General features: G+C 38.7%; 6 protein-coding genes and 1 pseudogene across 7 annotated transcripts; 4 read left to right on the plus strand and 3 right to left on the minus strand.

The window, feature by feature from the left end:
• Positions 1 to 26: 26 nt before the first annotated feature.
• Positions 27 to 938, plus strand: LOC126792442 (uncharacterized; annotated as a pseudogene).
• A 529-nt stretch (positions 939 to 1,467) lies between these two features.
• On the minus strand, positions 1,468 to 5,080 carry LOC126790504 (uncharacterized). The gene has a single exon (XM_050516756.1). The coding sequence runs from the start codon at positions 5,078 to 5,080 to the stop codon at positions 1,634 to 1,636; it is 3,447 nt and encodes a 1,148-aa protein (XP_050372713.1). The 3' UTR covers positions 1,468 to 1,633.
• A 441-nt stretch (positions 5,081 to 5,521) lies between these two features.
• LOC126791087 (cytochrome b5) lies at positions 5,522 to 7,547 on the plus strand. 2 transcript variants are annotated; one of them, XM_050517493.1, is made up of 4 exons: positions 5,522 to 5,680; positions 6,564 to 6,630; positions 6,775 to 7,060; positions 7,417 to 7,547. In XM_050517493.1, the coding sequence occupies exons 1-3, from the start codon at positions 5,594 to 5,596 to the stop codon at positions 7,014 to 7,016; spliced, it is 396 nt and encodes a 131-aa protein (XP_050373450.1). In that variant the 5' UTR covers positions 5,522 to 5,593; the 3' UTR covers positions 7,017 to 7,060; positions 7,417 to 7,547. The 2 variants fall into 2 exon arrangements, with proteins under 2 accessions (XP_050373450.1, XP_050373449.1); XM_050517492.1 differs by lacking the exon at positions 7,417 to 7,547 and having other exon boundaries at positions 6,775 to 7,164.
• LOC126791086 (uncharacterized) lies at positions 7,454 to 8,671 on the plus strand. The gene is made up of 2 exons (XM_050517491.1): positions 7,454 to 7,795; positions 8,184 to 8,671. Exons 1-2 carry the CDS (start codon positions 7,495 to 7,497, stop codon positions 8,396 to 8,398), a joined length of 516 nt encoding a protein of 171 aa, XP_050373448.1. The 5' UTR covers positions 7,454 to 7,494; the 3' UTR covers positions 8,399 to 8,671.
• Positions 8,672 to 8,988: 317 nt separating this feature from the next.
• LOC126791122 (fructokinase-like 2, chloroplastic) lies at positions 8,989 to 12,480 on the plus strand. Its single transcript, XM_050517526.1, has 5 exons — positions 8,989 to 9,108; positions 9,377 to 9,660; positions 9,746 to 10,386; positions 10,777 to 11,248; positions 12,038 to 12,480. The coding sequence occupies exons 1-5, from the start codon at positions 9,068 to 9,070 to the stop codon at positions 12,265 to 12,267; spliced, it is 1,668 nt and encodes a 555-aa protein (XP_050373483.1). The 5' UTR covers positions 8,989 to 9,067; the 3' UTR covers positions 12,268 to 12,480.
• A 710-nt stretch (positions 12,481 to 13,190) lies between these two features.
• On the minus strand, positions 13,191 to 16,603 carry LOC126790798 (probable 6-phosphogluconolactonase 1). Its single transcript, XM_050517148.1, has 4 exons — positions 16,532 to 16,603; positions 15,802 to 15,992; positions 15,583 to 15,718; positions 13,191 to 13,959 (listed from the first exon to the last, which is right to left on the minus strand). Exons 2-4 carry the CDS (start codon positions 15,969 to 15,971, stop codon positions 13,468 to 13,470), a joined length of 798 nt encoding a protein of 265 aa, XP_050373105.1. The 5' UTR covers positions 15,972 to 15,992; positions 16,532 to 16,603; the 3' UTR covers positions 13,191 to 13,467.
• A 7,408-nt stretch (positions 16,604 to 24,011) lies between these two features.
• Positions 24,012 to 26,218, minus strand: LOC126791565 (uncharacterized). Its single transcript, XM_050518033.1, has 5 exons — positions 25,900 to 26,218; positions 25,472 to 25,563; positions 25,199 to 25,374; positions 24,621 to 24,729; positions 24,012 to 24,544 (listed from the first exon to the last, which is right to left on the minus strand). The coding sequence occupies exons 1-5, from the start codon at positions 26,162 to 26,164 to the stop codon at positions 24,242 to 24,244; spliced, it is 945 nt and encodes a 314-aa protein (XP_050373990.1). The 5' UTR covers positions 26,165 to 26,218; the 3' UTR covers positions 24,012 to 24,241.
• Between the last annotated feature and the right edge of the window lie 83 nt (positions 26,219 to 26,301).

Raw genomic sequence — 26,301 nt, forward strand, 5'->3', positions numbered from 1 at the left:
ACAACTAAGCGCTGGTGCAACCTCCTATGCGCACGATCTTCTTGCGTAGCGGAACGAAGCCAAAGCTTTGCAGCCTTTCTGAAGAAAATACAAATGTGCAATTACCTTTGCCTTATGACAAGAAGTACTGTGGCTCTAGTCATGGTTGGTTGGCCACATTCGATGATCTCGCCACAACCCTTTTGAATCCTTTCACAAAGGCTGCCCATTCAGTTGCCTCCCTTGATTTGCAAACCACCTTGTGACGACATAAATGAGAAGCACCAATTTGAGTTGAAGAAGCAGTACCAATATGATGTGTTTAAGGTTATATTATCAGCTGATCCGTCTTTGAATCCGGATAACTATCAAACTAAGTGGTCGTGGTGGTCGGTGACATTTTTTGGAAGTTGGCTTTCATTAAACCAGGACAAAGAGATTGGACTTTCATCTTGGAAACACGAAACGTTCATGATGTTATTTTTCACAGAAGTCAAGTCTACGGAGTTGAACAACGTGGGCATATTGTGTCATTTGATGTCAAGAATTCATGGCCACCAATAGCAGATCGGCTTACAAGATATCCCCAAAATCGGAGCACCTAGGGAATATCTTGTTGAATCAACCAATGGAGAATTGCTGCATGTTCGAATGTTTTTTTTTTTGGACAAGGCATGTTCGAATGTTTATGGAACCAAATAAAGGTCTTGATCAAAACCAGGGAATCGATAGTTTCGTGGTGCACAAGGTCTTATATATTTAACAACGACGATGAAACCATTTTAAACCGATATGTGGTAGAAAGCATTGGGGATGATGCTTAATTTGTTCCTCGGTATTCAATATCTGTTTTGGCTTCAAATTTTCCTAACTGCCAACCAAATTTTATTTACTTCACATATGATAGCTGGAATGGTTTTATGGGAATCTTTAATCTGGCAAACAAAACCGTTACATAACTCTACCCTCAAATTCCCAATCCACGAGCTATGTGGATTCTGCCATCAATCAATGGTCTTCATAAGCTCCTTATCACATATTGTAATATTGAAGTCTTCCATCGTTTCTCTTTTTGGCAACTTCTATCTATTCTGTTTAATGTAATTTCACTAATTTGTAGGGAGTACTACTCTTGTTTCTGTTGGAAAGAGTGGGGCATTGCATTTGTGGGTTACAGATTCAAGTAAAGGTTGCTGGCTGCAGATTCTGTAGCAATATGCTAATGATATAGAAAGATTGTTGATTAAGTTTGTATGTTGAGTTGCATTAGCTTTTTCATTTATCATATTCTGATTCCAATTAAATTTGAATATCTGATGGTACCTGATATGTTTAGTTAATATTTGTTCATGTTTGTCACAGTTCTTTCTGTTCCAGCCAGATTAAGATTCTGTATTCTTTGTTTGATGCACAAATGGAATGTGTTGTTATGCTCATAGGAGTTGAGGTAAGAGAGTTCCAAATTGGTACTGCCATCTTATAAGCACAAATGGATATATGCAATTATACAGTAACACAGAAACTTGGACAAACCCAAACCTTTGGTTCATAACTTATACTAACATTATTGTAACAAACTAACAATGAAATAATGAATCCTCATTAGGGTCACAAAATTGTGAAGTGGAAGTACCTAAACTTTAACCAAGTAATGCTAACTTCTGTTTGAAAGCTGCATGCTGTGTTCGATCAACAATTTGTAGATGTCACCAGCTGTTGGACGACGCTGTGGATTCTCCTCGGTACATTTGCAGAACAAGTCAGCAAGGAATGATAGTGTGTCTAAGTCAGCCTCTGTTTCCCCAAGCTCTGCAGCCGGGCGAGGCTTGTCCACATATAGCAGAACTGCTTCCAACTCATCTGTTAACTTTGGTCGCTGTCCCGTCACAATAAGGTTATGTATCTCCAAATCCGCCACTCCCGAATAAGGAAGTTGCAAAGTCAGCAATTCGGAAAGGAGGCATCCAAATGACCAGATATCAACTTCAAGTCCATAAATAGTTTGCTCATGCATTGTCCTCAGAACCTCTGGAGCCATCCATCGAGGTGTTCCAACACAAACATTAGGAGGAGGTACACCTACATGAGCGACAAGGCAGGAATGCAAGTACGACCGAAGAGGCACTGCTCTGTCAAAATCACAGAGCTTCACAACAGGTGTCCCATCGGCTGTCTTGCTATCCAAATTGATCAAAATGTTCTCACTTTTAATGTCTCGATGAATGATATTCTTTGAATGCAGCTCCAGCAGTGCAGAAGCAACATCTTTAGCAATGCACAACGCTAAATGCACAGGGACGTGCTTCTCACCGGCTTTTGATAGCTTTTCTATGTAACTCTTCAAGGAACCCCCATTCATGTACTCCATGAATATTGCTGATTGGAGAGTACGGGAACAGGGAGCGCCATTCACCAAAGGAGCCCACTTGGATGATATCTGATGACCATACATCTCTACTATGCAGGGGTGTTGCAAAGCACCTAACATTCTTACCTCCCCTAAGCAGCTGTACTCAAACTTTCTAACATCATCTCCTGAAGTCCCATCAATCACCAAAGTACGTACTTTTGCTGCTAACTCAACTGATCCATATTTGCACTGAATGAGAGAATTGCCAGATTTATTCACAATTTCATCAAACGAGGGCAAAGCATGACCAATATCGCTTCCAGAAAGGGGAACTTTGATCCGATTCATAGGAATATACCTACAATAATATTCAGGATCTGTTTCTTTTCTTATGTCATGCGGACGACAAGCATCCACTATCCAACGAGTCTCATTTGAGTCCGCTCTCTTGACTGGTATAATATTCCAAGCATGGGGCATGAAATCCAGGTAACCCCTAACAAGCTCACAAGGTACTCGTGGCTCCATCCGATCACATAGATACTTCAATAGCAATGCTCTATGTCTACAAACACCATACTGCACAGTTCCTATAGGAACTAGGATAGAATTACGTCTTGCTTTAATAGAGCGGAGGGAATTCTCTGAAATAGCACCAAAACCATTACCTTCAACCGTCTCCAAGTATGGTTTATTGGATAAATTACTAGGTTCACCGTTTCTAGTTGAGCAGGTGCATACAAACGGCTTCCTGACATTTGCATCAGGACCACCTTTGCGTCTCCTTTCAACACCAGCAACCCTATCACTCCCTCCAAAATGATCTGACACAAAGAGAGCAAGAAACATTGCAATCTGTCGCTCATTAGGGCCATTATCATTTATCTCATTCCAACGGTGAACCACATCTCTGGCAGACTGGAAAATTCCATCCAACTCATCATCCTTTTCGCTGTCCACGAAAATAACTTCACGTGAGTCCAGAGAGAAATTTTCATCATAGCTCTCTAATGGCATGAAGGGCCTATCACGTCCGGCATCAAAAAAGCCATCTTGAAGACTGTCCTCAATACTGCAAAAAGACGTTTCACTAAATTTTTGAGATAAGTTAGAACAATCATGACTATGTACTTGATCAAGACGTAATCTCTTTCGCAGCTTATTATCCCCATCAGCATTCTCAAACTCAGGCTGCTTAACATCCGCATCACCATTCTTGCAGCCTGCCTGCTTAACATCCCCATCCACATTCTCGCAGTCTAGCTGCTTAACATCCTCGTCACCATTTGAATTCTTCCTCTTGGATCCCAAATTTGTTTCTGATTTTTCCAAAGGTGATCCTTCTTCATCTTTCTCACTGACAACCTCTTGACTGACTGACAATACCACATTCTCACAATCCTTTTTATCACCTTCATCTGGTAAACTATCATCTTTCTCAACGCTAAATCCACCAGATTTTGGATTCTTGCAATTCGGCTTATTGAGAACCCCCACATGCTCCTTCCTCTTGGATCCAGAAGTCACCTTCAACACTTCTGAACACGATGCTTCATCTTGCTCACCAGCACCCTCTTCACTAACTTCAATCTCACAATCCTTTCTATCACCTTCATCTGCCGCGGCAGACTTATCAGCTTCTCGAGACACTGAACATCCATCCTCATCCTCATCGAATGCGCCAGCATCAGTAACACCCACATTTCCTAATTTGCCTTCTCCATCATCCTTCACACGCAAAGCACAGTCCAGAGCCTCACTCTTCCTCCCTCCCCCCACCGGACCTCTCCACCGAACATAACACTTCCTCCCATCCGACCTCCAGCTCGCGAAAAACCTACTCTTCGATTTACCACTCACACTACTACTCGCATTCGACGAGCATTCCAACTCGACAGAAGAACTGCCAGACGCATCACCACACACAACATTTCCATTCCCCTCCAACTCGCAGCATAACCGCGCCGGCACTACCACATCCTCACTCAAAAGCCTATTGTAACTAACATCCAAACTCTTCAGACCAATCATCAACTCGAAATCGACTTCTCCCAACGACGTCAGCCTATTACGAGACAAGTCCAGGCTCTCCAGCCCGGCCAACCTGGACAGCTCCGCCGGCAACGCCTCCAGTTTGTTATTGGCAACCCTCAACGAAACCAGAGCACTCAGATTCCCAATTTCTCCAGGCAAAGTCTTCATCTTGTTAAACGAAAGATCCAGATACTCCAAGCTCTTCAGGCAGCAAATCTCCGGCGGCAGAAAAGTTATCGAGAAGTAACACACCGATAGCTTCGTCAGGAGCTTCAGTCCGGCGACCTGGCTCAGAATCGGAACCGCCGAGCACCGGGACGTGACCTTGGAGAGCTCCAGCTCCTTCAGCCCCTTGAATTTGTGGAGCGGCAAACCTTCGAACTCCGGCGACGAGATCCTCAGGCATTGTAGCCTCACCAGGTCGCCGATCTCCTCCGGCGACGAGAACAGATTGATCTCGTTGCTGAAGAACTTCAGCGTCTTCAGGCCTTTCAGTCCGGCGATGGATTTCGGCAGCAGATTGTACACATTTTTGTAGAGGTAAAGATCGCCGACGTCTTCGCCGGAGTTCTCGCCGATCGGAAAGTCGAGGCTTTGACCCGAGACGTCGAGGATCGAGTCGCCTAGGGCTCCGGCGTCGACGAGTTGCAATGCGGAGTCGGAGGTCTCTGGATCGTCGGAGGTTTTAGGGTTTTCGACGGAAATTTGGGGCTCCATTGTTTTGGATCAGCGATTGGTTATGGAGCACACACGTGTTTATAAGAGAGTGAGGAGTGGGCCTGTATTCAAGGATATGGGCTCATTTCCTATGAGTGAGGGATATACAAAGGCCCAGTCTTATCCAAGAGAAAGAAAAAGCGGGGGCCCAGATTGAGAAATGATAACCAAAACGAATTGGAAACAGGAGGTAGTTAAATTATTTAGTTAATGATTTTCAGAATGAAAGTTTTCATCATCTTCACGATAAAAAGTAAAAAATCATGCCTTAAGATGTGACCTACCGATCTTTAAAACGACCCCCCAGCCATAGAGTTCTTATCGGATACGGTAACGTATATCCCTAATTCAGTAGGGTAACCTCCCGCCCACACCAGTAGCTGAGTTTGGGCCTTTATTAAAGCCCGACTAAAAGATTCCGTAAAGTGAGAAAGAGAGAATATCTGGTGTCCAATCTTGAGGGAGTCTCTCTCCGTCTGAGCTAAAAGTTGACCAGAGCCGACGAAGGAGACGATGCCGACCCTAACGAAGCTCTACACAATGAAAGAAGCCTCGCAGCACAACACCAAAGACGACTGCTGGATCGTCATCGACGGCAAGGTGTACTATTATCGCCTCTTCTCCATCTCATCACTCTCTTATTTTCTTTGCTTCATACGTTACAATCGATTGGATTGTTTATGCTGTTTTTGTGTTCCTGTACTGTTCAGATCTGTGTAGTTGTACCTACTTTGCGACATTAATTTTAAACTGTATAGAGCAAAGTAGTTCGTTCAACTTCAACACTGCATCCGCACACCTAACAACTACTTCAAATGTGATTCTAACTTAGTTTGGGGTTTCCTCGATTCCGTATGTTGGACTTGGGAGGATAGCCCTATTAGGCTAGGATATGGATAATGGAGGATGTGAACTTATTTATGAACAGTCCTCGTAATACTTATGAGCGATATGCGGATTGATGGGGTTGTCAAATTAGTATGAATGATAATCGTATAGATAGAGATGAATAGATGGCCAGGTTATCATGAAATTCAACTGGGGAATGGATAAGTAGACTTCCCCCTGGACAAATAACTGCAATCGTTGATGCGGCTTCTATACTACAGTGCATACTGTTACATTGCAGCTGTTCATGTGGATAGGTGGTTTGTGTTTGCTATCTGAGTTTGGCAGTTTGATAAGTTTATATATTGGAGTTGGGATGTGGTCAGTATTTGGGTGTCTTTTGTCATCTGAATTTTGTGTTTGCAGAATGATAACAATCCCATAGATACAATAACGAGGTTTTCTACCAAGGCGACATTTCCTAGTGTCAGAGCTATTTTGATTGTGTATCTATTCTGATTCTGGTTCTGATTCCCATTGCTTGTGGGTTAAACATATTTTTAAAGAACGTCAAGTTGTAATCTGTATATGGTCATTGTTTCATATCACTCTCCATGGTGAACTATTGTACTTAAGCAGCATTTGCTAATTGCAGGTATATGATGTGTCAACATATATGGATGATCACCCTGGTGGAGATGATGTAATCCTTGCTACAACAGGTATACATCTTATCTTCCTTTTGAGATTCCGTATTCCAATCCAATCTGATTGACTTCAACATCAAGAATTTATTACAGATAAAGGGGGGAATGTATTTGCAGATATCATGTAGCGATATGACTTGGTTATTGTTTCCATTTCAGGCCAAGATGCCACTGACGAGTTTGAAGATGCTGGGCATAGCAAAAGTGCAAAGGAGCTGATGGAAACCATGTGCATTGGGGAGCTCGACACAGACGTCGACACCACGGACACCGCTCTCGAGGATCAACCAACTAGTTATCCTGAGAAGCTCATGACCCTGACAAAGCAATACTGGGCTGTTCCTGCAGCTGTTGTGGGTATCTCTGTTGTGGTTGGCATCTTGTATTTGCGCAAGAAGTGATTCAATACTCGGAAGGAAAGTAGTCACAATTTTGGAATAATTAGGTGAGTAGTAATTGAGAGAAAGCGGCCCATTGGCCATGGTTATATGATTACAAGTACTGGGAACTTGCATGTTGTGATTCAGGGGTCATTTTATGGATAATGGATTTTCATGTATGACATTTTTACAGACTTACAATCTGGACATGTTTTCACGAAGAGAATAATTATCGGATAAAGAATATTTTGATTCTGGTTAAAAGTATACATGCCTCGACACATGTAGGAATCATAATTGGTGTAGTTCAGTAGTTTCCATCTCTCCATCAAGAATCAAGTTTCTGAACATAGATTCTTGAGGAGTCTTCTCTCTCATTCTACTTGTCTTAGATTCATGATTATTCTTGATTCCAAATTAGGTTAATGTAAATCATATATAAACGGCAGCCCAAAAGAAGAAGCATCACTGTAAATCGAAATAGGGAGAAGAAGCAAGAATGGCGCAGCAAGTGCAGAAGAACACTCTGTACGTCGGAGGCTTAGCGGAGGAGGTGAACGAGTCGATTCTTCACTCGGCTTTCATTCCCTTCGGCGACATCAAAGACGTCAAGACGCCGCTCGATCTGGCCACCCAGAAGCACCGCTCCTTCGGCTTCGTCACTTTTTTGGAGAGAGAAGACGCCGCCGCCGCCATGGACAACATGGACGGCGCCGAGCTCTTCGGCCGCGTCCTCACCGTCAACTACGCCCTCCCCGAGAAGATCAAGGGCGGTGAGCAGGGTTGGGCCGCTCAGCCCAGTAAGTACTCTTCTCTCTATTCAATTTGTTTTCAATTTCTAGGGTTAGGGTTTTTCCAATTGATTTGGGCGTTTAGGGTTTATAATTCAACATTAGGTTAGTCAAATTGAACTCTCCATTCATGTAGTCATTTTGCTTTGAAGTTCTGAAATTAAGTAAAGAGTGAAGAATGTAAGCTATAATTATGCTACAAAGATTCGAAGAGTAGAAAGATCGAAAGCGATATGATAACATCTTTGAAGCTGACGGATTATATTTGATCAAGACACTTAGTTTAGGTAGGTAGATGATTGTGTTCATTCTTGCAATGTGATGTTACCTATTTGCGATCGGGCTTGATAAGTAATGTGGTGCTGATATGCATTGGTTTGGTGTTGTGTTGTTTCAGTTTGGGCAGATGCAGACACGTGGTTTGAGCGACAGCAACAGGAGGAGGAAATGCTGCAGATGCAGAAGGAGAACAAGGCCGCAATGGAGGCTGCGGAGGAGCTGCACAGGAAAAAGATGACGCAAGAGCGAGACGGGGAGAAAGAAGAGGAAAGCGGGATCAAGAATGACCCCATGGCAATGGCTGAAGCAGAGGTTCTGAAACAAGAGGGCTAGTTCCGTTGCTTTCAGGCGAGGCATCGAAAGAAGATAGTTGTGTAGTTTTGTCAAATCCCAGTCATTCGTTAAGCTCGGTTGTAAAATCATTCCGATGAAACATGTACTTGAGTGTTAGTTTCACATAGATAGACAGGCATCCTTATGGAGAACTGTTGAATCGGTTTTGACTTGGTTTCGATGATCACTGTATGGTCGGACCTTAGCTTCTTTGATACCAGTTGAAATGGATGACTCTTAACTCTGTTTCCAGCTTGTGTTAGATTACCACTTTAGATTACCACTTGGCTCTGTTAACCTGACTTGTATATTCTTTGCATGAAGAATCATGTGTTATAACATAATACTACTTATCACAACCGTGCAAAATAAGGTCTCAAATTCGATTGCCTCGTGCACTTTTTATGAAACACCCACTTTGTTAGAGTATCCAGCAGAAGTATTGCAGATTTGAAGCTCTAAATTTGTCAATCCGCGCAAGCATAGTTGAGGAAATAGTTAGCTCCCACGTGTTAGCGCCCTCTTGGCACGTGCAAAGCTGTCTCTCTCCCGTTAAGCTCTACTCGAGAGTTGAAGGAACACGCTTATCAGTTAGAACTTAGAAAAGTTAGAAGCTTCTTCCATGGCTAACACCCAATAGTTGGAGCAGCTTGCGACTTGAGCTCATCCATGGCGTTACTATCTTTCCCACACTTTCTACAGTTACCCAGGTTCTCTTTCTCTCTCTCACTTTCTCAAGTTCTCTCTCTTTATTCAATCATGAAGTGTTTCATCTTATCCAGTAGGCTATCCCCTACTGAGTAGAAACGATAAATGAACGATCTTTCTGGGTCTTCAAAGTTTCAAGCTTTTATTGAGGATTTGAAATCAGAAAAACCCCTAAAAAGGACCATTATTTACTTAAACCTCTAAAACCCTACACTTAGTTGTATCATTAGTGATGGTTTTGATAGTGAAATTGTTCATTGATATTTGCAGGTGCCATTTGGATTGGCCCAATAAGCCGTCTCTCAGTTTAGTGCAACTTCAGGGTCTTAGATTGCACAGTAAAAAATGGGGCCTTGCAGCTATGTCTAAAAAGGTAAACAATTCAGAGGATTCAGGTCTAGATGGAGTGGATGAAGAGGAGGTTGTGCTGAAGAAGAAGAAGACAACTAGGACTTCTAAGCGGACTCGGAAGAAGACAGCATCGGATAGTGATGTTTCGAGTGATGAAGATGCAGGTGAAGAGCCAAAGAAAACCCGGGGAAGACGTAGGAAAGGTATACTCCCTTATTTATGTTTTTGTATTATTATGTATAGATTATTGGGTTGAATGTGCTGAACTGGTGACATTACGTGTTCTAGTTGTATCTGCTTCGGTAAGTGTGGAGGAAGATCAAACTGAGAAGAAGGTGAGGAAGAGAAGAACTAAGAAGAAGGTTGATGAAATTGAGAATCAAGTTAGTGAAGCTGAAGTTAGTGATGCTGAGGAGTTGACATTTGTTTTAGATGTCAAGGACGAGAGTGAGGATGAGCTAGAATTGGAAATAGAGGATGGAGAGGATATCGGCTATACTTATGGTTGGCCTCCTCTTGTATGTTGCTTTGGAGCTGCGCAACATGCTTTTGTGCCATCGGGAAGGCCAGCCAACAGACTCTTAGATTATGAAATACATGAAAGAAAGAAAGATGCATTATGGGCCCCTCAAAAGTTCATTAGGTCTCCTGGGGGATCTGCAGGCAGTGTGGCTATTGCTCTCGCAAGCTTGGGTGGCAAGGTTGCTTTCATGGGAAAACTTGGAGATGATGACTATGGCAAGGCCATGTTATATTATATGAACGCCAACAATGTTCAAACCCGGTCGGTTCGCATGGATAGTAGAAGGGCAACTGCTGTATCACAGATGAAGATTGGTAAAAGAAGTCGCTTGAGGTTGACTTGTGTCAAACCCTGTGCTGAGGATTCTCTATCAAAGTCAGAGATCAACATGGATGTGCTGAAGGAGGTAAAACGTTCTCCTATAAAAATAAATTAACTTATTTCTCATTGATAGTTTGTATATCTCATATGATGCCAATTGATAATGCATGATACTGAACTCATGTAAGTCCTGGTAATTGGATTTAGAAACAGCCACGCAAAGCATTTCTTTGATTCTAGTTAGTTTTGCTTTATTTTGGTTGTAATGTTTGGGGGCTGCATTCGATATTGTGATTACTATGTGCAAATATACTTATAATGCAACTCGGCTTGCGAAGTTTCTCACATGTAACTTAGTAAGTATCAGATAATAAAGAAACTTGGACATGATTAAAAAATGTAATTTAATGTGTAAGCATTATAAGAATTTTAAATGCTTTCTGTCACAAACAACTTATAACAACCTATCATGCAGGCTAAGATGTTCTACTTCAACACACATTCTCTGCTTGATCAAAACATGAGGTCAACTACACTCCAAGCAATCAAAATTTCAAAGAAGCTAGGCGGAGTTGTTTTCTACGATGTAAACCTTCCATTACCGTTATGGCAGTCTTCTGAAGAAACCAAGTTGTTCATCCAACAAGTCTGGAATCTTTCAGATTTTATTGAAGTTACTAAGCAAGAGCTTGAATTCCTATGTGGAGTCCAGCCTTCTGAGGAATTTGACACCAAAAATAATGCCAGATCGAAGTTTGTTCACTATAAACCAGAAACAGTTGCACCACTTTGGCATGAAGACCTTAAGGTTTTGTTTGTAACAAATGGAACTTCTAAGATACATTACTATACGAAGGAGCATGATGGCACTGTTAATGGGATGGAAGATCCCCCTATCAGCCCTTACACATCTGATATGTCAGCATCTGGAGATGGTATTGTTGCAGGTACACTCTTGTGATCTCCATCCATTAAACGTTACATCTGATCAAACCTATCTTATAATATTTTCAGAATGAGAGTGGATAACCCTCCTTCATGTAGAGTCTGCTTAACCCTTCATATGGCTGCCAACTACCAGAACTTTATAATTGGAACCTTTATTGTGCTTCATAATGCTACCTTTAGGAAAAGCCTGTAGTGGTCCAATATAGTTAATCGCTTAAGGGGAATAGTGCAGATTCAAACAATATATTCGCAGACAGGCCTCTAGCTATATCCACTTTGAACTCCAAATGAAAAAATTAAAAAGAAATACATGCCTTCTGTTAAGCTTCAAGGTGGATGTGAATTCATTGATGAAGAGATACTCTTATCTTCATCTCATGGCTATTATGGCATCACTTATATAACTATGTTAGAATGAATGTTTACCTATATCATTATAGTTCGTGTTTGAAGAAGCCGTTTCTTATTGTAGTACATGTCAACTCGATCTTCTTATTTTAAATAATGCAAGTTGACGATATAAGGAATGATCATCGGTTCATCTTGCAATTTATCTTGCCATAAATAGAGTAATTGAATTATGACAGAGCTGTAATAGATTACAATATGACAACTTTATATGACACAAATTATTAGTGATAAACTGGTCAATTGTGGAAATAAGTTGGAATATTGTTTTTACGGATGGCAATAACTTATACCTTGAGAACCTAAGATGAGCATTATTTTCTTCCAGTATATAACTCCCCTTGTCCCAAGTCCTAACTTTTGATTTTATTTCATTTCAGCTCTCATGAGAATGTTGACAGTTCAACCACATCTAGTTACTGATAGAGAATATTTGGAGCACTCGATCAAGTATGCAATTGACTGTGGGGTCATTGATCAATGGTTGCTCGCGCGATCAAGAGGATTCCCTCCTAGAGATGATATGGAAGAAGTGGCTCTTGATCCAGATGGTATAAGGTCCGTAACAGAAACAGAATATCGCACCTTACCGGATGAGGTCCTTGCCTGACAAAAAGATTTTATTATGTCTCAGAGTTAACCGAGTGATTTTGCTTTCCTTTACTAGAATGTAGATGAGTTGTAGCTTAGCTTCGGTTTTGCTTCCCAAATTTTGTATGTGACAGATAGCCTTCACAAGCAAAGATTTAAAGCCTAGTGCAATTTATAAGAGCTGCACGTCTTTACCAGGCTTGCAGCTTTATTATTTTCCTTGTTTTCTCACTTTGGATAATCAGTAAAGAAAAAGATGAAGTCTATATCTCTGAATTCTGGTAGTTCAAGCACTGGCAAAATAAGAATTTGCTCGTGTGCTTTAGTCCTTAATTTTGTGAAAAAAAAATATATATGAAGAAACCTGTGATCTGTCAATATATGCAGACTTTTACTGGTGTTACTTTGTCTCGAGTCAAAACTCAAAAGAACTTGGACTGTTTTGGAGACATTAAATGATTGAAATATGTTGGGTTATCCTAATCTTATCCTGATAGAGTATTCATCTCACACGCTTTAGTGTCACTGTTTTGAAAAAATATCAGTTATATGTAGTTTTCATTACTTAAACTGGGGTGGTTGAGGTTAGGTGATGAACAAGGTGATGTCAAACACTCAAACCTCATTATGAGCAGCTTAGGTCGCCGATCATAACATGGTTTTGTGTTGATCCTGAATTTAAAGTGTAGTTTAATGTTCCTTTCAGGCTTATCCTTAGGTAGCTTCCACTTCCCCATTTGGTTGACATAAGATGTGATGTGGTCTCTAAGCTCAATAGCTCATGGCCAAATCTATCCAGCATATGCCTTATGATCTGTCCATGTTTTTGAGTAAGAGTTACAGCCTGTTAATGAGAACAGCACCAAAATAGAAGCAAGCAAAAACACATATAAAACATGTTTCCAACAGAAAAATTGGCTCTTGCTGAATATACATGAACTCTTCGAAATGCCAGTCTGGCTCCAGTAGAGAATTCTGTCTAATGTTCAGTAATTCCTACTAGCAAGTAGAATTGTAGAACCAGAAATGGCTTTTGCATAAAGGACCCAGCTTTATCTGCCTCTTCTTACAAAAGGGTATACTAAGACTTCTCCGACCCCCCATCAAAGAAGAGTGGAAGACAAGGCAAAACGGGAGATCAACACAAAAGGTGACTAGAGGAAAAAGAAATGGAACCACATGTGTCGAATCCCTTTTTACATACATGAAGGAATTGATCCTACTCGGAAATTTGGTAGCCGATGAGTTTTGAGGCTGCTGGTTTATCCATAAACCACACCAAATTCCCCTTCAGTGGCTGGACAAGCCCTGCAGGCACTGATGGGGAATTCGGATCCACACCATCAACTGCAAGGTGTACAGCCTCTGCTTTGCTTTCACCTGTCACAACTATGGCAACGTTGGAAGCTGAGTTGATGACAGGCAATGTGAATGTGATTCTCTCAGGTGGAGGTTTGGGGGAATCAGTTAGATAGGTTACCCACTCATCTTTCTCCTCGAGCACAGAGTGGTTAGGGAATAGCGAGGCAACATGGCCGTCGGATCCCATTCCTAGGAGCACAAGGTCAAACTTGGGGCAGTCACTTATATCGGACACACTGATCACACGAGATTTCACCAACTGTCGAATAACAAATTCATACTCATCAGCAGCCTCCTCTGCTGACACTGAATCATTAATGGAATGCACATGACTGGGAATAATAGGTACCTGTGTAAATCAAAAGCAAAGGAGCATGAGGATACAGATGGATAATGAAAACTAGCACAATTAAAATTAGCATTCTTGTAAAACTAGCCACGTTGTTAAATAAAAAACTCCGATGAAAGAGAAGGCAAAGCTCAGAAAAGACTTTGGTAATCTGTTCTCTAATACTGAATGATGTAATGTGCAATTATATTCAGCAATGATCAGAATAATCATACTTTAAATCACTTTCAGCTGATACAAAATACATGGTAGCATGCGAAGGATTACCACAAAGACGTGATCAAAGTTCAGCACATAGCTTAAGTAGCTGTAGCATGATTTATACTTTCTAGTAAGTAAACTGTATAAAATAAACGCATAGAACCATAGGGGCAAGTTCATGAACCACCTCTTCAATCTACAGACTTTAAAGTTTTGATCTGATTTGTTACATAATATTTTTTACAAGAATGATAGGATGCTCAATACCAGTTTTAAATTAGAATACATTTAAGGTCAATGGTAGACATCATCAGATAACAGTGGCCGGTTCAGAAATTGTAAGAACTTATTACAATAACTGAATTCTGATGAAGCTATGAAACAGTTAAAGGCTTCAGTCTTGAATTTGTAACACCAAACTATTATTTTCTCAGATCTGCACCATGAAAAGTAGAAACTCTTCCCAAAGAATGACCGGCTTTTACACCACAGGTCCGTTTGGAACACTACGCAATGGAAATTAAGTAGATGATGAGAAAAGGTCACCCAAGATGGCTTTGCCTTGCACAATATAGAGAAATGCAGTGATAACCAGCTTTAAGCTGATAATGTTACTAACGAGAGGGTGCTAATATAGAGAAGGGTTAAGGTGCTGTGGCAGGACTCTATTCGAGTGATAAGAAAGCAGAAAGGTGCAGTCAACCCCAAGCTATTCAGAAATCAGTTGATCGGAACCGTTTCATGAATAATATAGGTTGCCACGGAAATTGGAAGTAAAGGAAAGGAAGGTTTTTACTGAAGTAGCCTCATGGTAAGAGGGAAGAAATGACCACAGAAATAACCCACATAATCTGCAGGACTGATCCTTCAGCTGAAAGCCAACAGTATCTACAAAATTTGTTTAACTTGAATAACCGCTACCAGAAATAGCTGCAATCTATAAGGTGGTTCTAAAAGTGATTTGAAGATGTTAGCCAAATTATAGACTTCAGCAACAGGTTCCAAGACTACAAACCAGACTCTGTAGAGCATTCTCAATCTGGCTGACAATTGTTGGATAACAGTATAAGAAAGCATTTGGTTGCAGGAGTAAACATTGATGAAATGGAATCAAAATGTGAATGGAATTGGAAGTTAACTAGAAATATTGTAAACTACACAGCAGGACGGAAACTGCATATACTAGAAATCTGCTCAATTCAGACCTCTGCTCAACCCCTACGACTAGAACAAAAATCACATCCCTTTTCATGCCACGTTTTTCCCTTAGTTTGGTCTTCCAATGGAGAGCGGGGAGCGTCACGATGAATCATCAAATTAAACCAACCTATAAAGTTTACTTTTTCCGCTGTATCATTCAGAACAAGATCAAACTACAGACTGCAATGGACTGGAAAAGCGACGACGACATATGAATAGTACCTTAGAAAAAAACTGATCCTTTGCGAGCTTGTAATTGCTATCAACATGATTTTTTGCCACAACACGCTCGTCAGCCCAAAAAATATACCACTTGGCCCAGTCTACAGTCTTGTTATAAGGAGCTTCACACAGTTTTCTGCTTTTCCACCATTAACAATACATCAACAAAAGATTCACAAGGCAAAAGGAACCAAACTTTGGAAAAGGAAAAATTGATACCTCATTAAGCCAATGAGAGAGCCACCAGATATAGCCATTGCAAAGACGCCCCGCTCCTTCACCGCTGCCTCTGATATTTCAGCAATGTAGTCTGCTAAAACAGTGCTAAGCTCATCCAAACTTTCATGGACTTTCAACTCTCTATCTTTGCGATCCCCAGAAAGAGCCATGCTTCCCCACGAGTTTGACACCTTATGGCCACAAACAAAGATCGGCATTCAAATACAATATAGAGAGAGCTCACATTTCAATTTCTGCTATAAAAAATAAAATAAAAAAGACCAGGAAAACTCAAGGTCTAGAAGAAAGAGGGACTAAAACTGATAAAGCCATCCACTTGCAACTCATGAGCTTTGAATGACATTAGGGAAAATAAAAACCTATATCCCAAGCTTCATAATTCCAATGAAACACAGAAAACAAATAGTGATAGACTGATAGTCAATCAGTGTGTGCATAATTGAGTCCAAACCAAAGGGTAATGACGATCACAACCTAAAGATCTTCACAAACCGTAAAGTTTCAAAATTTAAGGAATTTCAGAGCAAAAGCAGATATACCCAGATCACAAAACAACCTGACCAAACATCCCATTACAGCATGGAACTCAGAAAACACAAAGAACACAAAAGAAACACATAATGCCATGCCAATTAAGAATACAGAAACTGAAAACAGAAATGGCAGAGACAGCAAAACAGAAATAAAGAAATAAGAAGCAGATGCTTACAAAGAAGAAGAAGAAGAAGAAGAAGAAGAGAGAAGACAGAGAAGGGGTGGCAGAGAGAAGTAGGAAACAGACGAAGGTGGAAGATGGGTATCAACACCAGATAATTATATAATATATATATATATATATAAGGGTGATGGTGATGATGATGATCATCAAATATATTTCATATTACTTCTCTATAATCCATTTAGTCATATTAGAATAAAATACAACTTCATTCGCTAGAAGTTTAGACGGAATTTATTTACCTTCTGGGTTTCCACGTGCATCCAATGATCGTGACAAAACACACAGATGAAAACACCTCTCTCTCTCTCAAAGTAAAACGGATAAAACCAAACACATGAAAAAAAAAAAGCCCTTAATTCTCTCTCGCTGTTCTTTTCTTTTATCAGAGAAAATCCGTCTGTGCTATATTCTCTGCTTACTGAGTGGAAGAGACAAAAGCACATAAAGAAATAAATTAAGAGAAAATAAAAATGTCAGAGTCGGATGTTGGGAAATAAACTAGAGCAGAGAGTTTGATTAAAGGTTTTTTTTGGTAATAAAGCTTGATTAAAGGTTGCCCACCTGTTTGATTGAGAACCAAAGAGGATGAACACTCGTCTTTGTGTGAGGAGGACAATTGTCTTGTTTCACTGTGTTCCATTATGGTAGTGAACCAACATATCCAACCTGACCAACAAAATTTAATGGAGACCTAGAAAATAGGGTTTAACGAATTCCGGATGTATTCGCCTTTTAAGTCAAGTTTCATTCTCTAATAAAACACTTGGTTGAGTTAGTTAGAGTTTTGATGTCAAATTATACTTGCAGAGTGTTTTAGGCCTCGAAATGTCTTGTTTGAAAACTTTTCGTCGAATATATGTTCAGACATATACTTCGAGCCATAAGAACAAGCTCATCACATGTAGAATCATGTCAATTTCAGAGTTATTGAAATGTTTTGATGTCGTAAATTTTTTAAATTATAAATTTATCGTAAACGTTTATCTTATTATTTATATTTTTTTGAAGTTACATAAGTTAAAAATAAAATTAATATATCAACAATATACATTAAAGAAAAACTTGATACCTGAATACACTAGAGTATAGATTGCATTCTCTTAAAATTTGACTAAAATACAACATGTACCAATAATATGATTCTTTCAATGCTCCATTGATGAATCTTGTTTCCTTTATTTTTGTTTGCTTGCATACATTTGAAATTGTTGTTGCTTCACTTGCTTGTCTCCCCAAAAGCAGCGATACACACAATTATATTGTGTATAATCATTTGACGTATGTGTCTAATAACCATCACCTACTTAGATCCACGTATTCTTCAACTAATACGAGTTGTCCGGTTGTACCTAGGAGGCTAGGAAGACATGCACATTGTTTGAGAACACAAATTAGCATGGCAAACCCATGATTAGTGAGTAAATAATGCAATAATAGAACCCACTAATCCAGTAATTGGATAGCCCCAAGCAAACAATATAAATCAACACCCCCCCCCCCCCCCCAATCATGAAACTACGGCTTTGGCTGATGCTGACAAGTAACATACATTCCAGTGGTGATCACTCCCTCCATTCTAAGTTTAAGACTTTGACTATTTCATCACAAAGAAACTAAAAAGATATTGACACCTCTGATAATGCTCTCCTTGCTCAAATGCCATTCAACTAGATTTTGAGAGCAACTTCTCAACTTCAGCACTAGCTGCTTCTTCTTCTTCCCACTTATTCTTTTTCTGTTTAAAACAAAGTATACGATACTTTATTTTTTCTATTAGTTGATAAGGACACTGTACTTAACTGTTACTCCAATGATCAAATATACAAGCAAATATATTCTTTTCATGGTCTTCTATATCATACCCTTTGATTCCACTATAATGGAAACTTTCAGCATCCTTAATTTGAGCTCATTAAGCTTAGTTCCTTCGTTGTCGACCTCTTCTTCACAATTATTGAGTTATTGAATGAGAGAGGGAGCTCTTGAGAATATACATCCAATATGGGAAAATGAGACATAACCTGTGAGTTTATAAGAGTTTGGATTATTTTATTCATGGACAATTAGTTTTGGATGTGAACCACATATTACTTTATCATAGTATCAGAGCTGGTTGCCCACGTCCACGTATGAAGCCCAAATGACTATACGAACTTCATATCACCCAAAATGTTGTCTACGTGTATAGATTGAAATTCACCATACGTGCGAGAGCATGTTGAGAATATACATCTCACATTGGAAATTGAGATATATCCTATGAGTTTATAAGGGTTTGGGTCACTCCATCCATTGTCATTTAATTTTAGATGTGAACCTCATATCGCTTTTTCAGGAACAACCAAATTTGACCAAACAATCATCTATTGTTTTCATTCCTTTTACCTAATGGCATTGTATTTCTAGAAGTAGTTATATGATCATGTATTGATCGACATGTCTGCACTATATTCTCTTCTCATAACCATGAGTTCGATTATCTACATATTAAGCAGATCAACTTCACAGTTTATACAATATTACTAGATATAATGGTTATCTAGCTAGTTTGACATAAACTATATGAAGATTGCTCATTTTCATAGAAGGTGTGCCAATCATTCTACAAGCTAAGTACATGAATATACCTTAAAGGCTTATTGATCATTTGTTATATGCTCTACCCGAGCTAAAGCCTAAAGACATGATTAAGATTTTGGTGTTCTTAACTTAAAAAAAAAAGTCTCTTATGCAGTTCGGTGGTCCTATTTTCTCTCCTTCTGCTGGTGGTCCTAATTGATCCCATAAAGTTATAGCTTGGAAACATAGATTGCGTATGTAACACTAATATGGAGTTCAAAACTAATTTTGAGTCTTGAAACCCATTCAAAGTCTAATAGTTTGCTTCTTCACATATGCCTCTGGTTCAATATGCTTCCTCAACATTTCATCTCAGCTCTAGATCTTAAGGTTTCCCAGGGAATATATTAACTGGGTGATAGAGTTGCAAGCTTGTTTCTCATATTATCAGAAAGCCAACAAAATATGCCCTATTAGTCAATGTTGTTATGGCTGAAAGCAACATTAACGCAAACCTCACTTCAAATTTGTCAATGAAATGATTGGTTGGGAAAGTTGAGATATAAAATACAAACGTGTGGGGAAGTAACTTCAATTCACCAAGTTATTCTCCTCTACCTATCAATTTAATCTTTCATATTGCAAATGGGAAATGAAATCAATGATTATTTTAGCAAGTCGTTAAACTAGAACATAGTCTAACATCTTGCATCAAGTGGCATATAATCCAGTCTTCCCTAATCTATTGTAACTTGGCATTCTCAATTTACATTCTAAATTTAGTAGAAGGAAGTTGAAGACAAGTAACTAGAAGTTCTATTGAAAACAAAAGAATTTCAAACAAAACCTCTAATGATTGGAGAGGAAAATAATCAAGAAAAGTAGAAATATAGGTGGATGGTATAAAAGCTAAAGTAAATGGTTGGAGACAAGGCAATGGAAGTCCATGTGAGTGATATAATCACCTGGTGTTTATTTATTACATATATCAATTAATTGTTGGATTTATGTTTGCCATTTCTGAGTTCTGGGCTAAAAAGGCATTTGGCATATTGTTAAATTTAGACAGTCTTTTAGTTTAAGGATTCAAAAAGACTTTCAGTTTGATTCATTGGATCCAAGACTTGAGGCCTACCAGTACTAATTCATAGTGAATAAGGACAATAATTCAATCCAATTATGTTGATCTACTTTTGGCATATCAAAGCTTTAGCAAGTGCAAGTTGATTTCTTGTGATTTTGAGACAAACTTAATTGGTCATTAGAAAATTAGCTTGTTGGTCCTGAAGTCTTGAACTCTTGATGTTATTTTTTTGGTGGGTACATGGTTGTTCATGTCAAAATTCATATTGGTAATGAACTTATGAGTTCTGGACAGACCTTCCAAGCAAAAGTTACAAAGAAAATCTATACAGAATTGCAGAGTGTACCTAACATTATACAAATTATTGACAAAAACGAAATGAAAGTCAAATTTTAGTATAAAATATCAATGTTTAAGATGACATGATAAATATTGGGTTACTTGCATCTCGGTACATTGAATAAATGTGAAAAGTACGAATTTTAAGAAGAGTTGAGTGTCTAACTTCAATAGAATGCTCTCAACGAAATAAACGCTCAAGACAGATTGCGGTTGCGGGTGGGCACTCCACACATTTAGGGTCATATTTTACCCACATAATGGAACATATTTTAGGTTTGATTTCAGGTTTGATAGGCCTTAATGATGCATTGATGCTTCATTGGCTGTTTCAATACGTTAAAATTGCACCACATGATGGATGTTAACAAACTCTGTTCAAATTCATTGTTTGTACGTTTATACATTTGATGAAAGAAGAAGGGGTCTTTGATGAACAGCCAACTGGGGATGAGTAACGAAAAACCTAATCACAAGTTTGTCAATGAGTGAAGGAAAGGAAAGAGGGTCTAAATCAGATGATGTAAGAAGAACAAAACCCACTTGTTTGTATATTGGTCCACTTGTCTATTATCAAGCTACTCTGATGCTTTGGGGCCTCCCAAAATGGACTACTTCTCTTTTCAATTGATGTACATTTTTTGCACTAGAAATCATCAATGTGTATTTCCCACTCATATATCAATCTTTCATCATTTTGATTGAGAGGCATATTCCCTCTCTAGAAGTCTTTCTAACGAGGACTATCTTGTTAAAGACTAAAGACTTAATTATTAATTAGACATATTTTTTTATTATATTTTTTATCTCAACCGTTTACATTTTAATTCTATATAAATAGATTATTTGTATAAATTTTCAGCCAATTTGATAATAGTTAAGGTATCAAAGTAGATTAAATAGTGAACGGACAAAAATTGTCAAACATGAACTGTTCAAGTTCATAATGAGTATTCACATTTATGAATATTTTGACGATTTTCAATTTGAACAAAATTTACAATGATGATCTACTCATATATATCTACAAACTAAACAGTCAAGATTTGAATATAAGATCGAAAAGTGAGTGAACCTCTTTGGTCCTCAACAAGATGATCCTCATTGGAAATGCTCCCTTCCATCTCCATCACCAGAGACATGACCCTTCTTTTTGAGAGATTGAAATTTTCAAAATGGGGTTACCTGAAAGATAGTTACAGTAGGATGTGAGTTTGTGGCTTTTTCTTGCCCTAAAAATTGAAGCACAGAAAAAAAAATCCAACCTAAATGATGGGATGTAGAGCAACTGAAAACCGACAAGCAACCACCTCCCCTCCCAAAGGCCACAGAAAACAAACAGCAGCTATCTCAATCCTACTCATAAGTTATTCTTTTATGAAGTCTGTCAATTTAGCTGTTTAATACGATCATTTCTTGTTGTTTTATTGGTTTGCTTTATGAAAACAGTGACCTTTTATCTCACTCCCTCTGAAAACTCCTACAGATTCCCCTTGAATTAATTCAGCTGCTATTGGAGTCTCTTTAGTTGTATGGTGCTCCAGAGTAAAGAAATTCTGTATAAAAGTGTGAAATCTAACCTACAGTAATGTTCCCCCATAGGTGATAAAAGCCTTTTACTTCTGTAACACTCAGTGAAATCAGGCAGCTCCCAGGAAAGTTTGCCTTAACCTGAGTAGGAATGGAAAGAGGTGGAATGATTCCTGAGGCCACTAATATAAATCTCAACCAGTGATTTAGTGAATGTATGGCTTAGAAAAGAAAAGAATTTCAGCCAAGAAAACAAAGCATAGAAATCATATGATTGTTGGATTTTGTTGCTAAAGGACTAAATGGCCCAACGAATTATTGGTGCTATGTTGGACTGCACTCTAACCCCAACTTCAAATCAATCCCAAGTGAAAAGAAAAAAACTTCAATTCCAATGCTTATTGAGGAATCATGCCAAAAATGTTAAGATCAAGTGGTCACCTATGAAAACAAGAAAATATAGGATTAACCAATGCTCACTATACTAAATTCAGCCTTTCCCAAATTACAATACATATTGGATTATGAAATTATAGAAAAAGAGAACATATAGGTCTATTTTTGTTAATGATCAAACTTCATAGAACATTCAACATAATTAAATAAGGATTCTAAGAATTACTGTTCTGAATATGTATTCATGCTGTGGATTGCTAAGTGGATTTTAAAGAACCTTTCTGATATATTCAGTAGTCCACATTCCTCAAACATGTATATCAATTATCAAACAAACACATACAATTCATGATACATAAAGAAAAATAAGAAAAAGAAAAAAGATCTATAATACAGTGATTCTATTTGATTCCTAGCCATTACTCTTAGAAAAGTAGATCTCAACAAAAGAAACGGGAAAAAGAGGGAGGATGAAAAAATAATTGAAAATAAAGCAGGCACATTTGCAAGACTAGACTGTAACATAGAAGCCAGGGAGAATTCCTTTAATGAAATTAATACTTCCCCACAGGTAACTGATGTAGGCCAAGGTTGAGATGACTATAATGCTAGTAGCAGAAAAAAAAACTAAGATAGAGATGGAATGGTACTTACTTTCCTGCATTAATTGAATCATTGATCCGTTTTGCAGCTTCATTATAGCATGATGATATTGACCTGCCTCGTCTCTTCATCTTTTACATGTATACAGTAGCATAATCAGCAGTTAGGACTTAGGAGAGTTCTCATCATTTAATTTGCTCAATCAGTGCCAGCTTTTCGAAAGAGGCACATTATGATCAAAACCTTTCCTTTGCATCTGACCAGCATGAAATCATGCATCTAAAAATGAACAGCAACACAGATTGATCAAAGTAAAAAAAAAAAACTAGCATAGCTGCAGAAGGATGCTGCCTTAACTGTTAGAAATATATCACATATCGATAAATAGTAGCTACCCTGTCAATACAACCTAAAAAATATAATGGCTAATATTGCTTGACTAGCTGACCAGTTGCTTTAATAATTGAAACAGTACCTACTATGAATTAACTAGCAGGTGGAAATAAACAGTACTGATTCATCTATGTAAAACATAATGATATGCCATATTAACTGATGCAATTGAATGCCAATGCAGTGAATCCAGAATCAGCGAGATAAGTCAGAATGATGCATCAAGTTATATAGGTTGCAGCAACCAATTGTATTTCTTATCTTTGTTGAGTAACCCTATTCTGTTGGTTTCTATAATTTAATCTCCTAAAAGCTCTATAACCAGAAGCACACAAGGGAAGAGTACACAAGAGAGCTAAATGGGATATGAACAAAACCAACAGCAAGTTCATAGCCCAACAGAAAAGAAAGATTGCAGTTATGCAAACATATATAGGCAGACAGCAAACTTTAAGAGTAAAAAAAAGAAAAAAGATCAAGAGAAAACAAATGAAACTTAAATAGCTAGCTTGAAGCCAAAAATAACCCGAAAATTACAACCTTTGAAATTAAAGGGAAACCTGATTATATGACAATCAATGCCGATACTTTGAAAATTTGGCATGATTACTACATTGTGTAAGATGTCACGAATCAAAATTCGAGGTACGGTACAACTAGCAGAGACACCAGAACATAATCTGTCTTTCCTAAGCTCTGACTAGGATACAAAATGCAACAACATTAGCGTTCTTCTTGAATATCTGTCTTACGTAAATTCTAACCAACAGTTTCCACTGAAGCATCAAAATCTCTCAACTTGAGTTCAGGTACAGAAGTACCCTTTTATGCACAGAAAATGGCAATTTTAGTCTCCAATCGATCTGTTTACGTGTTAATGGTCTGCCTTTCCTATCCGGATCCCTGTTTTCCTTCACATTTGCCAACTTCCACACACAGCTCTCTGAATCTGTCTCAACGGACTCCAGCATAAATACTCCATCTTTTTCTAGATGTTTAGAATCCACATCTAAATAACATACTCTCATGGCCTTGTCTTTAAACCGAGGTAAATCATCTGGTACCTTTAGTAACCTCTCTGCACCAGGAGATGATACCTTCAAAACAAAAGACAATCTATTACTACACATTTTTGAATCGATCAAACATGACAAAGACTTGATTGAGATGAACCTCAACAGCCAAATCTTCAGGTATTTCACCGAGTGCTCCAACATCATCCAACTTTCTCTTGTATTCTTTACTGTAGCACCCAAGCTCCTCCATACTTGGACACCCGTATCTGATATTCAAAGGATATTATATCACAAGGCTAACAACACAAATGATCACTATCATCACATTTGAAAGGAAAAAGAAAAAGGAGATGATAGTACTGTTCAATAAGTAAAATTAAGCCTTCTCCTCTGATAAAACAAACAAATTTTGTGCCAAGAAAAAGTTTTGGATCAAGGTATTTACTTTTCCCTTGCTTTTTTTTTTTCTATAGCAGCCTCCAACAAACAATGAAGCGAAAGAAAAGATGGAGGCATCTATATTAGGGCCTCATCCAGTATTTTTGTTACAAAAAAAAAAGGAAGAGAAGGAAACTCAGTCTCTAATGTGCATTCATGTTAAGCACGTTTAACCCTATTAAGCTCAATTAAATAAGGAATTGGTGCATAAACAAAACAAAAGTTTGGTGCCAAAGTTGAAACGAGTGCATGTCAAGCTGCTTGCAAGTTTGTCAATGAAAAGAGCAGACAAATTACTCGTTGGAGAGTTTGTCCAGTCTCACAAACACATATCCTCGAGGAGTAGTCTTGAAAGAGAAGAGCTTTATGTCATCAGAAAATTGTGTCAACACCTCACGAGCAATGGACAGTGCCCGCTCACCCCAGGGAACACCCTGGAGCACCACTCCACCCCCATCGCCTCCATCACCAGCCTATATAGACCAATTACTAAAGTGATCAAACAATACCCCAGTTTTAAGCTAAAAATGAAGAATGAGCAACCAAAGTGTTCAGGCCACAATAACATACCGTAGGCTCGGCAACATCCTCATCCTCCCAACCATCTGTACTATCTCCATCTTCCCGACCATCTGAAATCCCTCCCTCTTCCATTTCTTCACCTGAAAATCCAGAGTTGCACTACCATAAGAGACAATATCACAGCTGTATATCAATATGCATATATGAAAACGCCGCACCAATCTTACATTAACCATTCTTGTGTTACTTGAGCCTCAGATAATCACAAATTTAAAGAACCCATCAATTGCTTAACTCTTATGTTAGATATAAAGCGTGCTATAGTACTAAAGCTGTGGCCTTTACAACTATCACTGAGCTACTACCTATTTCAGTAAATAAAAACCCCAAGTTTGACATACCCAGATAATTAAAAGCCAAAACTAAGTAGAACAAAAATGGGTACAGCAGAAATTGCAGAAAGCATCGAGCTTTACCCTGAAAGGTGTCATCTTGGTAATCGTCAAAATCCTTAGACGAGTGGGTGTTTAGGAATCGAAAAGTAGATGGAGAAATAATTGTGAGTCTGGGTTTAGGAGAGAAACCAATCAAAGAAGAAGAAGAAATAAGAGGGTTTAAGAGATGAGAGGGTTTAAGGGGTTGTTGTACAGGGTGGGTTGATAATAAGAAAGAGAGGCTTCTTGAAGATGTGAGACACCTTCGAGCGCTGTGCGAATGTGATCGTAGGAGGAGCCTCATCATTCTGGTCGATGTTTTGAAGTTCGAAGGAAGCTAGGAACACAAGAACAAGCTGGACTGAAATTAAGGTGAAGGATCTAAGATGAAAGACTTCGCATTTCACTTAACTAAGTACGATGATGTCTTTTTCTTTTTTTTAT

This window comes from Argentina anserina, chromosome 4 (assembly GCF_933775445.1).
Source record: "Argentina anserina chromosome 4, drPotAnse1.1, whole genome shotgun sequence".
Classification (NCBI taxonomy): Eukaryota; Viridiplantae; Streptophyta; class Magnoliopsida; order Rosales; family Rosaceae; genus Argentina; species Argentina anserina.